Source organism: Osmerus mordax, chromosome 14 (assembly GCF_038355195.1).
Source record: "Osmerus mordax isolate fOsmMor3 chromosome 14, fOsmMor3.pri, whole genome shotgun sequence".
Lineage (NCBI taxonomy): Eukaryota > Metazoa > Chordata > Actinopteri > Osmeriformes > Osmeridae > Osmerus > Osmerus mordax.
Genome location: NC_090063.1, coordinates 6,942,367 through 6,955,887, shown reverse-complemented (window position 1 = coordinate 6,955,887; position 13,521 = coordinate 6,942,367). Strand labels below are relative to the sequence as shown.

At 38.9% G+C, this 13,521-nt stretch overlaps 1 protein-coding gene across 1 annotated transcript; it reads right to left on the bottom strand.

Moving 5' to 3' along the window:
• Window positions 1-430: 430 nt before the first annotated feature.
• Window positions 431-6,945, bottom strand: LOC136956687 (uncharacterized). The gene is made up of 12 exons (XM_067250631.1): window positions 6,868-6,945; window positions 5,946-5,981; window positions 4,998-5,099; window positions 3,864-3,988; window positions 3,179-3,580; window positions 3,011-3,096; window positions 2,530-2,654; window positions 2,337-2,396; window positions 1,895-2,133; window positions 1,630-1,777; window positions 1,329-1,438; window positions 431-1,013 (listed from the first exon to the last, which is right to left on the bottom strand). The coding sequence occupies exons 3-12, from the start codon at window positions 5,035-5,037 to the stop codon at window positions 702-704; spliced, it is 1,647 nt and encodes a 548-aa protein (XP_067106732.1). The 5' UTR covers window positions 5,038-5,099; window positions 5,946-5,981; window positions 6,868-6,945; the 3' UTR covers window positions 431-701.
• Window positions 6,946-13,521: the final 6,576 nt, after the last annotated feature.

The following is a 13,521-nucleotide window of genomic DNA, read 5'->3' as shown; positions in this document are numbered from 1 at the left end:
TTGTGAAGTTTTGTGTCTCATAACAAGCTCATGATGCTCAAAAATAGTATTTAAATTAGCTTGAAAAACTCATTCTTGGACATATTTTGCTAGTATTGTGAAGTTTTGTGTCTCATAACAAGCTTATGATGCTCAAAAATACTATTTAAATTAGCTTGAAAAACTTACTCTTGGATATATATTGCTAGTATTGTTAAGATTTGTGTCTCATAATAAGCATATGATGCTCAAAAATACTATTTTCCCCCCAAAAGCTAAGTTCTAGTGCAAGCATTTTGAGACTTCCTGACTAGTATAGAGCTTTTTGTGCCATAATAAAATTCTAATTTCAAGCATATTTACTTATTTATCGTAAGCGCTTCTACTGTAATACTGTACTAGATTTAAGACATTCACCTACTGCTTAAAATACAGAAAAAACAAAAAATAGTTTTGCATCCAACCAACAGATTTATTTAGACAGCAAAATGTCTCAACAAAATGCAGGAATTCGTTTTGCTCACAATGTTTATGGAAAAAATAGCAAATGTGTGTGATAATGATACAACTAAACATCTTACCAATGTGTTCCTCTAAACACAAAATATACCTGCAAAATCAAAATCCAAATAAAAAGCATACAAGGCAAAATGGTTGTTATTATTATAACATTTAGGTACAGGTTTTGTTTGAACCCTAACATGTACATTTGACCACTCCTTTTATTGGCCAGTAAAAGATTTCCACTCAGCCATGCTCTTCTTGTAAGATGGTGTGAGATCTCTGTCATGGATTTTGTCCAAGAGGACCTCTGTCTGTATGACTGAAAGCACAGTAGCTACACATTTTGGGTATGTAAGGTGGAGGGTATAATAGTAGGCCATAAGGTATAAAGCACCCTCAGTAACCTTGTCCTTTGGAAATGTAGTTATTGGCACATCTCCTACCGCTAGGAGGTAGTTGGATGGACCCACAATCAGGACTGGACAGGAGAGAGGGCGCTTCTTCAAGTAGACATCAGGGTCTTCTTTTTCCTTTAACAAAGCAAAGACATCGTTTTTTTAGGATCATCCTTAATTTTTTGATTTCAAAGTAGTATTTTGGAACCTCAGCCAGAGAGGTAAGAGGTTTGTTTACATAGCCTACACATTATTTTTTTGACACAAGTTTTAACCATCTCTAATGCATTTTGTGTTCACATATATCTAGCTTTTGGTGTCTTTGAACACTTAAAACATACAGTAAGAAAAAAAAAAAAAAAAAACTACATTGGGAGCCATGAGAGCACCTTCAATTATATTTTTAAGTACTGCAGTCAAAATAATCCTGCAACATTTTACACAGCTCACCTCAAGGACATGCATCAGGGCTTCGCTCGCATCTTTTAGCCTCTTTGGGGGAGCAGAGGTGGAGGGGAACAATGATGGCAGCACATGTAGGATCTCAAGAGCCTGTTCAGCTGTATAGGAATGTATATTCACAGCCATTACTGTCAATGGTCAAATCTGATGAAAGATATGTAATACATAGAATGGTCCAAAAAGAAGAAAAAAAAGACGACAAGACATAGCACAGGTACTTTTCAGAAAAAGGTCTGAAAGGTCCACACTAAACCCTAATCACCAATAACACCAGAACAATATTGCTTACCTTTGTCCATTCCCATTGGGGGTTTCAGCATCTTTTTCCATACACCAAAAAACTGCACTTTCTGGCAAAATTCATGCCATCTTCCCTTCAGTTCACCAATGAAGTTGTCATTTTCCTTGTCCAAAATGCGTTGAAGCTCCTCCATCACCTTTGGAATATTCAATATAACGAATACAGACATTTAAATGCATCACTTAGGAGGACATTTATATATCTAACATTGTGTGTGATGTTTTTTTATCATGCATAGCCAATTATGACTTACATGTCCTATGTCCTTAAAACAAGGATATGCTTCGAGAATTTTCTTGTGTCTGTCTTCCTCGTGAAAAGAATCAGAGTCAATGAAAGCTCTCCTGCCTACAAGTTCCAAATCCAGGACATGAGACACATCCCGGTGGTTTGGATTCTTTCTTTTGTACAAAGATTGTAGGGTCTTGTAGTGCTTGGCCAAGGTTGCTGGACTGTAGGTGTCTGGACTTTCCAAACCTGCAGGCTTGTTAGCTGTAAGACACAAATATACAGTACCAGTCAAAAGTTTTGAGCATTTTACCTTGCACATGTGAACAAGAACTACTTGCCCTAATATTGATAGTCGTGAAATCAACTACTATAAGATGAATGTAGGTACACATGTTCACCCCTTAAAAGATGCAAACACCCTTATCTCACATACACACAGCCTTGAGGCAGTTGGACAAACTCACAATCAGAACTGGGCCCAGGAGAGGGCTCTTCTTCAGGTAGGCTTTGGGGTCCTCTATTTCCTGAAACACATAACAGACATTCTTCTGTTAAAATAATGCAATTAAAAGATCATTACAATCAATAATGTGAGTGTATAAGTTCATTTGAAATATAACATTTCTCACAAGGGCAGAATGCTAAGTTGAAACTCACCCGTCACTTCACTAGCCAAGTCTGGGCTGCTGCTCCCCTCAATGGACAGATCCAGAATAAGTGTTGAGTCACTTGATTGAACTTCATCTGTGTCACTTGGCAGCTCAAGACGCCTCTTTATAGAGCTGCAAAGATTAGTTGGTAATCAATCACCTAGTACATTGACAGGATTGCTCATTTAGAATAGTGTACACATGACAATAATGGATTTCAGCTTCTCAAATGTTAATATTTTCTAGCTTTTAGTGTTCAGTGTTTCCGCTATGTTGATTTTGTCGTGGCGGCCCGCCACGGTATCAGAAATAGGGCTGTACAAAAGGCCGTCTATTAGATTGTGAAAAAAGAAATTGGATGTCAGCCTGGGCTGTGAGAACTGTTCAATGTTGTCCTGACATTTTATTGACCAAAAAACTGAGTGCTTAATATGGAAAATAATTAAAACATTAGTTGTGATGGATATAACAATTTGTTATAACATTACCTCTTCGAATGTCTGCCATCTGGAGTCTTTTTTTGTGGTGATTTTACATTTCGCAGTCTTTTGTTGAGCTGTGTGTAAACAGTGACCTGTACAAAACATAACAATTTAAATTACCACAAATGTTGAACATGAAATACTTCCCTCATCAACTGGATGCAATTCACTCACCCATGTATTCTTCATGCATTTGTCTTGGAGCATGGGATAGTAAAGTACGATTCTCTTCGCCATTGCTGTCATTTCTGGCTGTGATGGGTATTGTGATTCTCCATCTTCTTTTGCCCTCAAGATGGCAATCATACTGGTAATAGTGTTACGGATGAGCCGGCATCTGAGGTCCTTTGACATTTGGCAGTTGTATTCTTCACCTGTCTTTGATAACTCGAAGTAATGTTGTCGGACATGCTCAAGCTCGGAATCACTGTATAATACATACTCTGGAAAAGATATCTTAATAATCTTTCCTGGAGTTGTGTACTCAGCAGTGAAATTCATTGGAGTGGATGTCTGTGGCATGGGTGACTCTTTACTGGAGAAACCCAATGACTTAGAGTCTTCTTGGCCAGACTCCTGTAAAATAAAAGATAAAAATACTTTATTTACTTTAATCTGTGTTGACATAAACTGCAATGCTGCATTGACGGCTCCGCACAAGTATAAGTAAGCAATCGATTCAATTTTAGGCCATTATTATATTATAATTATATTATCGGTTCCAGCAGGCCAGTTTTATTAGCATAATAAATCAATAAAGGTCGATTTGGTGACTGCCTAATGGTATTGCAACATAAAAAATAATTAGTGCAAAAGAAACAACAAAAGAATAAACTTAACAGACAGCCATGTCACTTACCGGTACCTCAACATGGCAGACCCGCCACACAGCTTTTCTCCTTAAGAAATTCTCAGGCCCTGGGAAAAGATCACGCAAGTCTTCACGGGACAAGGTGCCCATCATTTCATCACTGATGTTTGCAGCTGTAAAAACATTGGAAGACACAGCAAGATGAAACAGTGCTGTCCAATTCACTTAGATGTTTTTTTGAAAACCTCAAACAAGAATTTAAACTAATTATTCAACCTAAAATCATTGAACTGAACAAAATCTTCAGCTTACTGAATTTATTTTCCCAATTTTAGTTAACTTAACCCAATTGGTTTCAAAACTAATTAAGACATAAAATATTCAAAACCATTTGATGGAATTGTCATTCTAAAACAAAATATTCACACATAAAATTAAGAGAACTTCTAAAATACAAGTGTAAGAGATGCTAGAGCTGCTAGGCCATGGTATTTGGCATATGGTTAACTGATAACTAGTTAACTTTAAAATGTTGACAAAACCCTTAACTATTTTTATAACGTTCAGCTTTTTGATATCTATCCAACTTTTTTAAATATCACTGATTATGGTTCATGACTTGTTCAAGCCGTTTCTGAGATTTATATCCTTATTTTTTGGATTGGACGTATAGTTTTGCGTCTCGGTTAACTTATTTGAGATGTGGTGCTAGGTAAATGAATGTTATTCTCTCTGCCCAGTTCGACAGCAATCACAGCTGCACCATTACCGTGGCAACCAAACCGACACGCACCAGGAAAGCAGAAGAACACGTTTTCAAACTGCCTGTAGTCTTATTTTTGACCGCACAGACGTATAAACGATATATATGGTTTCGGCAAAGTCCTGGGTCTCGGAAAATATCCTTACTGTTTGGATTGGACGTATAGTTTTGCGTCTAGGTTAACTTGTTTGAGATGTGGTGCTAGGTAAATGAATGTTATTCTCTCTGCCCAGCTCGTTAACGATAACGGCCACAGCTGCGCCATAGCAACCACACAGACATGCAGTTCAGCTTCCACACTCTTTAGTGTGACTCAAATTTTTGAAATTTATTTCAGCTTTTGGGTATTTTCAGCAATTAAAAAATATATAATTTACCTTTCAGCATTCCCACTTTCTAGTTTCATAACGTTACATTACCCTTCAAAATCGACACTGCCACATCATCCAATTCCTCCATGCTAGCTAGCTAGCTCGGTCCGTTGACGTTAGCTTGCCTGTGGTCCAGCCGTATCCGTTTAACTGAAACGTTACACACCAAATTTACATTAAAATATTGACAACATTTGAATGATATATGATGTGAAGCACAATAAATTAACACCGGATATACCGTTTTTAACTTGCGATAAAACGCGGAGTTAAATCATTCACTTCTAGATGACCGTATGAAGGACGTAGTAAGCACGGTGGGTTTTTGCAAATTGTCTGTTGGAGCATGCGCACCGGGGATATCAGAGTTATTGGCGGGTGTAACTATAGTGATGCTGAGTTTAAAAAAAATAACAATTACAGCAGTTAGTGGGCATTCCGGCTCTTTTTTGTGAGCCGGCTCATTTGACTCAGCAACTTATATCTTATATACTCTGCCTGTAACATCACTGCTTCCAGTATGATTTGGCGTTGTTTCCTATGTTATGTATTTGTATCATTGACTCTGAAACAGCTTTTGAGTCATATTAATACAATGCATAGTCGCAGCCCTGATTTTCGCGTGGTGTGCGGAATTGATGGCTGTCCAAGTGAGTACCGAGTGTATAACTCCTTCTACTACCACGTAAAGCGGACGCACGCGCATCATCTTGTCCAAGTTGAACCGGCCGCGGAAGAAGAATCAACTGACCACGATTTGAGAGGAGCAGGTGAAAGGACCACCAACGAACTTACCAATGCCAGCCCAGTGGATGAGGCCATACCAATGCATTTTTCAATGACTGACGAGGGCCTGAACGTCGTCAATCAAAGAGTAAGTTGTGCACTAAATGTGTTGTCTAAGTTGCCAATGGGCTGCAGTCGTAATTTTAAAAGAAGATAAAACCAGAATTGGAAGTAATATGTAACTGCAATTCCACTAGTTAATCAACTCACCTGCACAAGCAGAGGGCAGAGATATTTCCAGTCCTCCTGTTTGGTAAAAAAGAAATTGTGATCCACTGTTGAAATAGCTACACCTCGAAATCAGCAGGGTAAAAAAGCCAGTCAGCTCAGGGAACTTGGTGCCATAGGGTCACAATATGATGTGTTCAAGGGTGGCTTGGTAAAATGACTCAAGGTAAATGAAATGTAATGTTGCAAATGTAAGGTTAAAAAAAGTACTAACTATGTATATACTTATTACTAAGAGATTCAAAGCAAGTAAAGTAGCCTAATCCTAGTTACAAGTTACATTTCTGAGTAAATGATAAATCAAGATATTTTCAGACTAGCAATAGTAGCAAATCGCAGTAAAGGTTGTTTTGTGCATGTTGTTTTGTGGATGTTTTTATATTGGCCTGTGGTTCCCTAATACTGTATCTGAAGTATCTTTCCTGAAATTCAGCCTTGGTGCATAATTACAGCAACTATGAGCAACGCTGTTTCTGTGTCTGTAGCTTTAAATGCTAATGAGGAGGATAGAGGCAGCAACTATGCGCTAATGGGTACAATGTATCGCAATGGCTCGTAGGCCCGTTGCTGTAAGATGCGTCGAATTTGCCCATTCTCATCTGACCACCCTGGTTTGCAAAGATGCACACTAAGTCATTTCAATGAGGGGAAAGGCGGATATCGCGTGCGCCATAACACCAACAGAAGAACGGTTATCCAGATAACAAAGAAGTGTACAACACTTCCATTTCCATTTGAATAAAGAGTCTAATAAACTTCCATACACACTTGATGCTATCTACTTTTACATTAGCAACAGTAACTCAGCTGTTAGTTGCTAATGTTACAGCCACATTCTAAGGGTAACAAGCTAGGTAACCATATACAGTAAAGCAACACAATTATATAGCGTTAGTTGACTTACTTGTCCGAGGTTTGTTGCTGTACCAATGGGAGTTGGTAATGATCCAGTCTTCAATATCAGACGGTCAGCAAGGCCAGCTTATATTGCCCCGAGTTGTGGAAACAATCGTCGCTGAAATGTTTGGCGCAGACATGCAAAACTTTGGGAAGTTTCTTTAGTGGTGCTATCAATGACAAAATTTTCCCTGTTATAATATGTTTGCTGTTAATCTGTTTCAGTGTGGATTTCAAGAAGCTGAGGAGGGGCGCATGAATGTTGATGTTTCTAAACACGCAACTGCATTTATGCTTCAAGCCAGAGAAACCCATCGCCTGACACAGGTAATATGCCATTAATTTTCCAACTGTATTTCACTGTTTCTAGCGAACATAAAAACAGCGACTTAAAAGATGCCCATACTACTTTTTTCAATAATATCATCACTGCAAATAAACAGTCCTCGGTTTCTTTTTAAAATTACTGACCGCCTATTAAGTAATCCAGATAAAGTTTTCTGCTAGCAGTCAGGTCAGAAGGCTCATTCGAGTGTTTTAAAAGGTGCTACATAAATAAAATACACCTAAAATTAAACTTAAGTAATTGTATCCTGGCTGATGTGATCTCAAGTAGATGGCTTTTAGGTCAAACATCCAACTGAATATAATTTGGGGGGGGAATGTTTCTCATGCATCTTGAGTGACCACTTGTGATTTATCACATCTGACAGACACACTTTGCATACACAATCTGCCCATCCACTAAATCCCATTGGTCAAAACGCATTAAACAGGTATACTTAGTCTTAAAGTCTTAAAGTTGCAGAGGGCAGTATGATTTTTTAAATGTATTATAGTTTTGGTGGAAATAACTTATTTTGATCATTGCATTTCACTAACAGAAGTGTTTATCTTAGTGTGTTTGTGAGTTTCCATGTTGACATTTTTTGTATGAGGTTTATAATATTTTTTTTCCTTCTCCCCAGAGAACTGTTAACCAGTTGGTGAGTGAAGTCCAGCAATATCAGGCGGTATTATTGGAGCATCTAAAACTGAAAATGAGCAACATAATTGAAAGACATTCTGGGGACATGGATCAACTAAAGAGTGATGCAATGGGGGTATTTGACCAGTTTGTTGACCCTTTCAGTCAGATTGCTTCCACCCATTTGCAGGATAAGACCATCAGAGAGCTGTTACAACCTGTTGAACCAGAGATTGTTGTCGCAAAACAAACAGTATCTTATGTTAAAAGTGGAGACTCCAGAGTTCTTACGATTAAGGACCACTATTTTCATTATGTACCGTTGGTAAAGAGTTTGGAGCAGCTCCTATCACATCCTAGAATTTTTGCAATGATTGATGAGGGGCCACAGCCATGCAAAGATGGTTTTTTTCATGATTTCATTGATGGAGACATTTTTAAGTCACACCCACTGTTTTTGAAATTTCCCACAGCATTGCAGTTGATTTTATACACAGATGAAATTGAGCTATGCAATCCTCTTGGATCTCGGGCAAAGAAAAACAAATTATTATTGATTTATTACACATTAGGTAACATCAACCCCAAATACAGATCAAGACTTGCTGCTATTCGTCTGCTTGCCATGGTAAAATCAAAAGATATATCCCATTGTGGTATTGATGAGATATTTCAGAGGATAAACCGCAACTTAACTGAGCTGTGTGATGGTGTTCAGGTTTCCACTGCAAATGGTGCGAAGACCATTTATGGGGCGCTTATGTCTGTGTGCGGAGACACTCTAGCACAGCATGAAGTGGCTGGATTTAAGGTAGGAGTAGGGTTTGCCTACAGTAAATGCAGGCACTGTGAATGCAACTTTGAGGACATGCAGGAACAATTTAATGAAGATTTGTTTGTTAAAAGAACAATTGCAAGTTATAACAGACAATGTAATGACATTGAAAAGGCGAGTACTGACTTTCTAAAAGACAATCTTAAGACGACATATGGTATAAACAGGAGAAGCAAATTAACAGAATTTCCTCACTTTGATATAATCAATCAAACCCCACAAGACATCATGCATGTTATTCTTGAAGGTGTAGCCCCTTATGAAATCAAATGTGTTTTAAAGCATCTTGTGCTTTCAGGGCATATTGACTTGGACACATTCAACAGTGCAATTACTGGTTTTCCTTATTCTTCTGTGGATGTAAGGGACAAGCCTTGCCCCATATCTATCAATACACTGTCATCAAATGACAATAAATTGAAACAGTCTGCTGGGCAGATGCTGGTTTTGTTAAAGATCCTTCCATTTCTCATTGACAAAATTGGAGAAAATGATTACACACAAATGCTACGTAAGTTGTTAGAGATCATCAAAATTTTGTTTTCATCTATTATTGCTCTCTCAACTCTTTCAAAACTGAAGCTTTTAATTGAACAACATTTAAATAATTTCAAGCAACTGTTTCCAGATGCAAATATTATACCTAAACAGCATTATCTGCTGCATCTGCCTTCTCAGATTAAGGCACTTGGTCCTGCAGTGAGGCATATGTGTATGCGCTTTGAGTCAAAGCATTGCTTTTTTAAGCAGTGGGCTTTGAAAAGTAGTTTTAAGAATATTTGTAAATCTCTTGTGAAGCACAACCAACTTTATGAATGTAGTCAGAATGTGCATGAGAAACATCCAATTTTCTCAGCTGAATTTGACATGGGCCCAGCCTCTGAAGTAAAAACATTTGACTATGTAAAAGCTAAGGTTAAAGACTTTTTGGGAATAGCGCAAGTTGAACATATCATTTCTGTACAGTGGATTATACAACATGGAAATAAGCATACATGTGGAAAATCTTTGGTTTGTTCTAATGTCATCAATGATACTCCAGAGTTTGCACTTGTGAAAAACATCTATATTGTAAATGCATCAGTGTATTGCTTTGAATGCCAGCCTCTCACTACAGTTGGGTGGAATGATTATTATTTGGCTTATGAGGTGGAAATTCCTCACCTAGCTCAAGCCAATATTTTCATGGATATTGAAAATCTTGTTGATTATACTCCATACTACTATGTAAATGTCAACAACAGAAAGTACATTCCAGTGAAGTATGACCTCACAGACATCACTAGTCATCATTCTAGGTTTTGAGTTTTATAATAATTAATATTTCTATCAGCTAAATAGGGGGAAAATTGGGTGGTCCAGATCAAGCTTAGATTGACTTAAAAATAGATTTGGCTTTGATGTAGCAGGCTTTCTGTCAGCAGTATTTGTTATATGTTTACCATGTCACATGGTCATTGTTTTATATAAATGGAAGAAATAGTCACACTGTATTAAATGTATTATAAGAGTCATAATGCAATGTGTCAGCAGTTTTCAATAAATTGATGTCTTGAAGTCTTTGTCTTGAAACAAGAAGACTAACGTTTTCCAACACAGCATGCTTCAAAATGGTATGACATGTCAAAAAAGCTTGTTTCATATGAGATATGACTTCAAACAAGATATTTTCAAGACTATTTCACTTAACAAGATATTCAAGATGCATTGTCTAAAAACAAGTTCTTTATAACTAAATGAAATCTTACTCTTTAGGCGATTGTGTCTTATATTAAGTGTGATGATACATTTTGACAAGAAATGAGCAAAATACGCTTGGTAAGATTTTGAGTTTTTGCAGTGTAGTCCATTCACCTGCCTTTTTTATATAATTACATATACTGTATGTGTACAGTATATACTGTATCTGCAAGCATATCTGTACATGTGGTTCCAGACAGTCTTGACTGCATGTTGTTGTGTTTCTAGGGGGGTGGGGTCATTTAGCAGACACGTGGCTTCCAGGCATTCTGAAGCTCTACTCTGTGTAAAATGTGATTCATGCATCACTTCCTCTTGGCAACATGGACAATAAAGTCTATAAACGGACAAAGCTTCCTTCTGATCAATACTATCATTGTGTTTGGTTGCTATGATGAATGAAAGAGGCTGGGTTCTAATTCAAACCAAAACGGCACCATTTACATATCTTGAAACTTTTCTTGTCATAATATTAGACTTTAATGGGGTACTGATGTACTCCAGGCTGGAGTAAACACAGAGGGCAGCTGACGTAATTTATGATGATGTATTTCTGGTGCAAATAACTACGTCAGCCCAGACCTAGAGGACTTTGACATTCATGATGATTTGCATCCACAACCATTAGCAGAGAGTTGCTAACAGTTTAATATTTACTTCCTATAAAGGTTACAACCATCCGACCCTTGAAATGACTTGTTTGTGTTGAACCAATTGTACTGTAGGCCTGAGCATTGGTTTTTATTCTACTAATAGGCATGCCACAGCATCATTGTTTAGCCTTTGGATGACCCTCCATGTCTGCCTCCATCTCTCTATCATCTCTCATCACTCACATCATACTTTTCATACATTTCTCTTATGCATCTAAGCCACCTCTCTAAGTGTACCAGCAGAAGCCTTTCTGCGCTTGGTAGTCAGGGAAGGAGGCTTACTGACTGCTGGTTGGCTGGCTGTCTGTCTGACTGACTGACTGACTGACTGCTGGCTGTCTGACTGACTGACTAAAAGCTGGCTGTCTGACTGACTGACAGCTAGATGGCTTGCTGTCTGACTGCTGACTGCTGGCTGACTGACTGCTGGCTGACTAACTGTTGGCTGGCTGACTGACTGATTGTTGGCTGACTGACTGACTGCTGGATGGTTTGCTGGATTTGAGATCAGAAACAGAGTTGACACATCCTGACATCATTACTTTCAGATGATATCAAGTTCACAGATTGGGTTATTGATTGGGTTGTACAAATATATATGGTGTGTCAGTATCTGTTGCTGTCAAGGTGACATCACAAAACGTATTAAATGGGTTAGAATAATTTTTTTGTTCACTGAATTCACTTCAAATTAAAAGAGATGAATGTTTTGACATGTGGCTTTCTTGGATGTCTTGGAGTCTTGGAGTCTTGTCTTGAAGGAAGTACTGTGTTCTTTCCTTTTAGTTTTGAAAGTTCATAACAACTTTTCTTGCAACTGAGCACAGCTAATTACTAGTATGAAACAGTGGTGTTCTCTTCAGTCAGTCTGACAGCCACAAGTCTGCCTTCTATCTGGGGAGCAAACTGTGCCGGAGAGGAGGAGGGGGAAGTGAAGTCCATTCATGCCAGTGTTCTGTCCTCATCTCCCCAGACAGACCCATATTAGTATGCAGACAGATGAACACTGAGGATTAATCTGGAAACTTAGACCATGTCTGAACAACTTTACAAAGCCGTCTGCAAGACAGAAACTTTTAAAGCTCTTCTCTCTTTTATCCAGCCAGTGTCTGGCAGACAGCCTTACGATAATCTTCTTTAAAAAGTCTTCTCTTCAATGCCTCCACTTCCATGCTCCATCACACCTGTACACAGTGCAGATCCCCCCACACACACCTACAGTGTACCTAGACACACCTAGATATTTATACACCTATATACATACATATCTGACAATCAAACTCATAATGGAACTACACCATAGACTCATTTTTGGTAGGAACTGCCCTATAAGAATATCTTCATCATAAGAATGTTTAGACTATATGAGGATCTACGCTATAAGAGAACCTACATTAGAGTAGGAGCTATGGGAGGATATTTGCCACAGTAGCAACACCTCCGTTGCTGTATGCACACACTACAAAAGGAGTGGTAAGATGTGGTACTGTGTAGGCTACTATCTGAAAACTTGTAGCTTAGGTGTTTGGTAAACAAGCTGGTGACATAGTAACACCAATTTAGGTGCTGGAATAATTGGGATGGTTTGGGGTAGTTAGGGTGCTGGAGTGGTTTGAGTGCTGGGATAGTTTGGGTGCTGGGGGTTGCAGCTTTGGGTAGTTTGGGTCTGGGCCATGTGTGAACCCTGGTCCACCACTCAGCATTTGACCAAAGCATACACTGCTGGCAGAGTGGAGGCTTTCAACTTGTCCCTGCCAAGTAAAGTGTCCTCTACATACTGAGTCCCCACAGGCAGAACATAACACTCTCAGGAGAGATGCTGGAGTCAGCAGCATGCCCAGGACTGCTCACTGTATTCTGTCCTGTAGGTACAAAACGACTCTGATCTATGTTCTCAATGTTGTACAGCTGTGAAACATACCAGCCAAGTAAACGTTCACTGAGTCATACAGAACAGTATGTTGTGTGTCACAAAGAGGTTTAGACCTGCTGTATTATAGGTGATGAGTCAACAAATAAAACATCTAGTGGCGTGACCTCCCCTCATGGTGTCAAGGTCAGGGGAGACAGAACAGGATCTGATGACATGGGAAAAGTTCCCAGTCCAGTCTGGCCACCTCAGCAGTTCCATAACGGAACATGGTTATGCCTGCTGTTTCTCTGTGTGTGTGTGTGTGTGTGTGTGTGTGTGTGTGTGTGTGTGTGTGTGTGTGTGTGTGTGTGTGTGTGTGTGTGTGTGTGTGTGTGTGTGTGTGTGTGTGTGTGTGTGAGAATGAAGGAGTGTGTGTGTGAATGTGGGTGTGTGCGTTTTCCACTACACACAGAACCGGTCACAGTGCTCTGATCTGATACGATGAGATTTGATCAGATGAGCATGCCCCCTCCTCTGGCCTCTCCTGTCTGCTCCTGAGATGTGGAGCAGGTGGATGATAGGCTACGCTAGTAAGTAGAACAACAGCCCAGCTC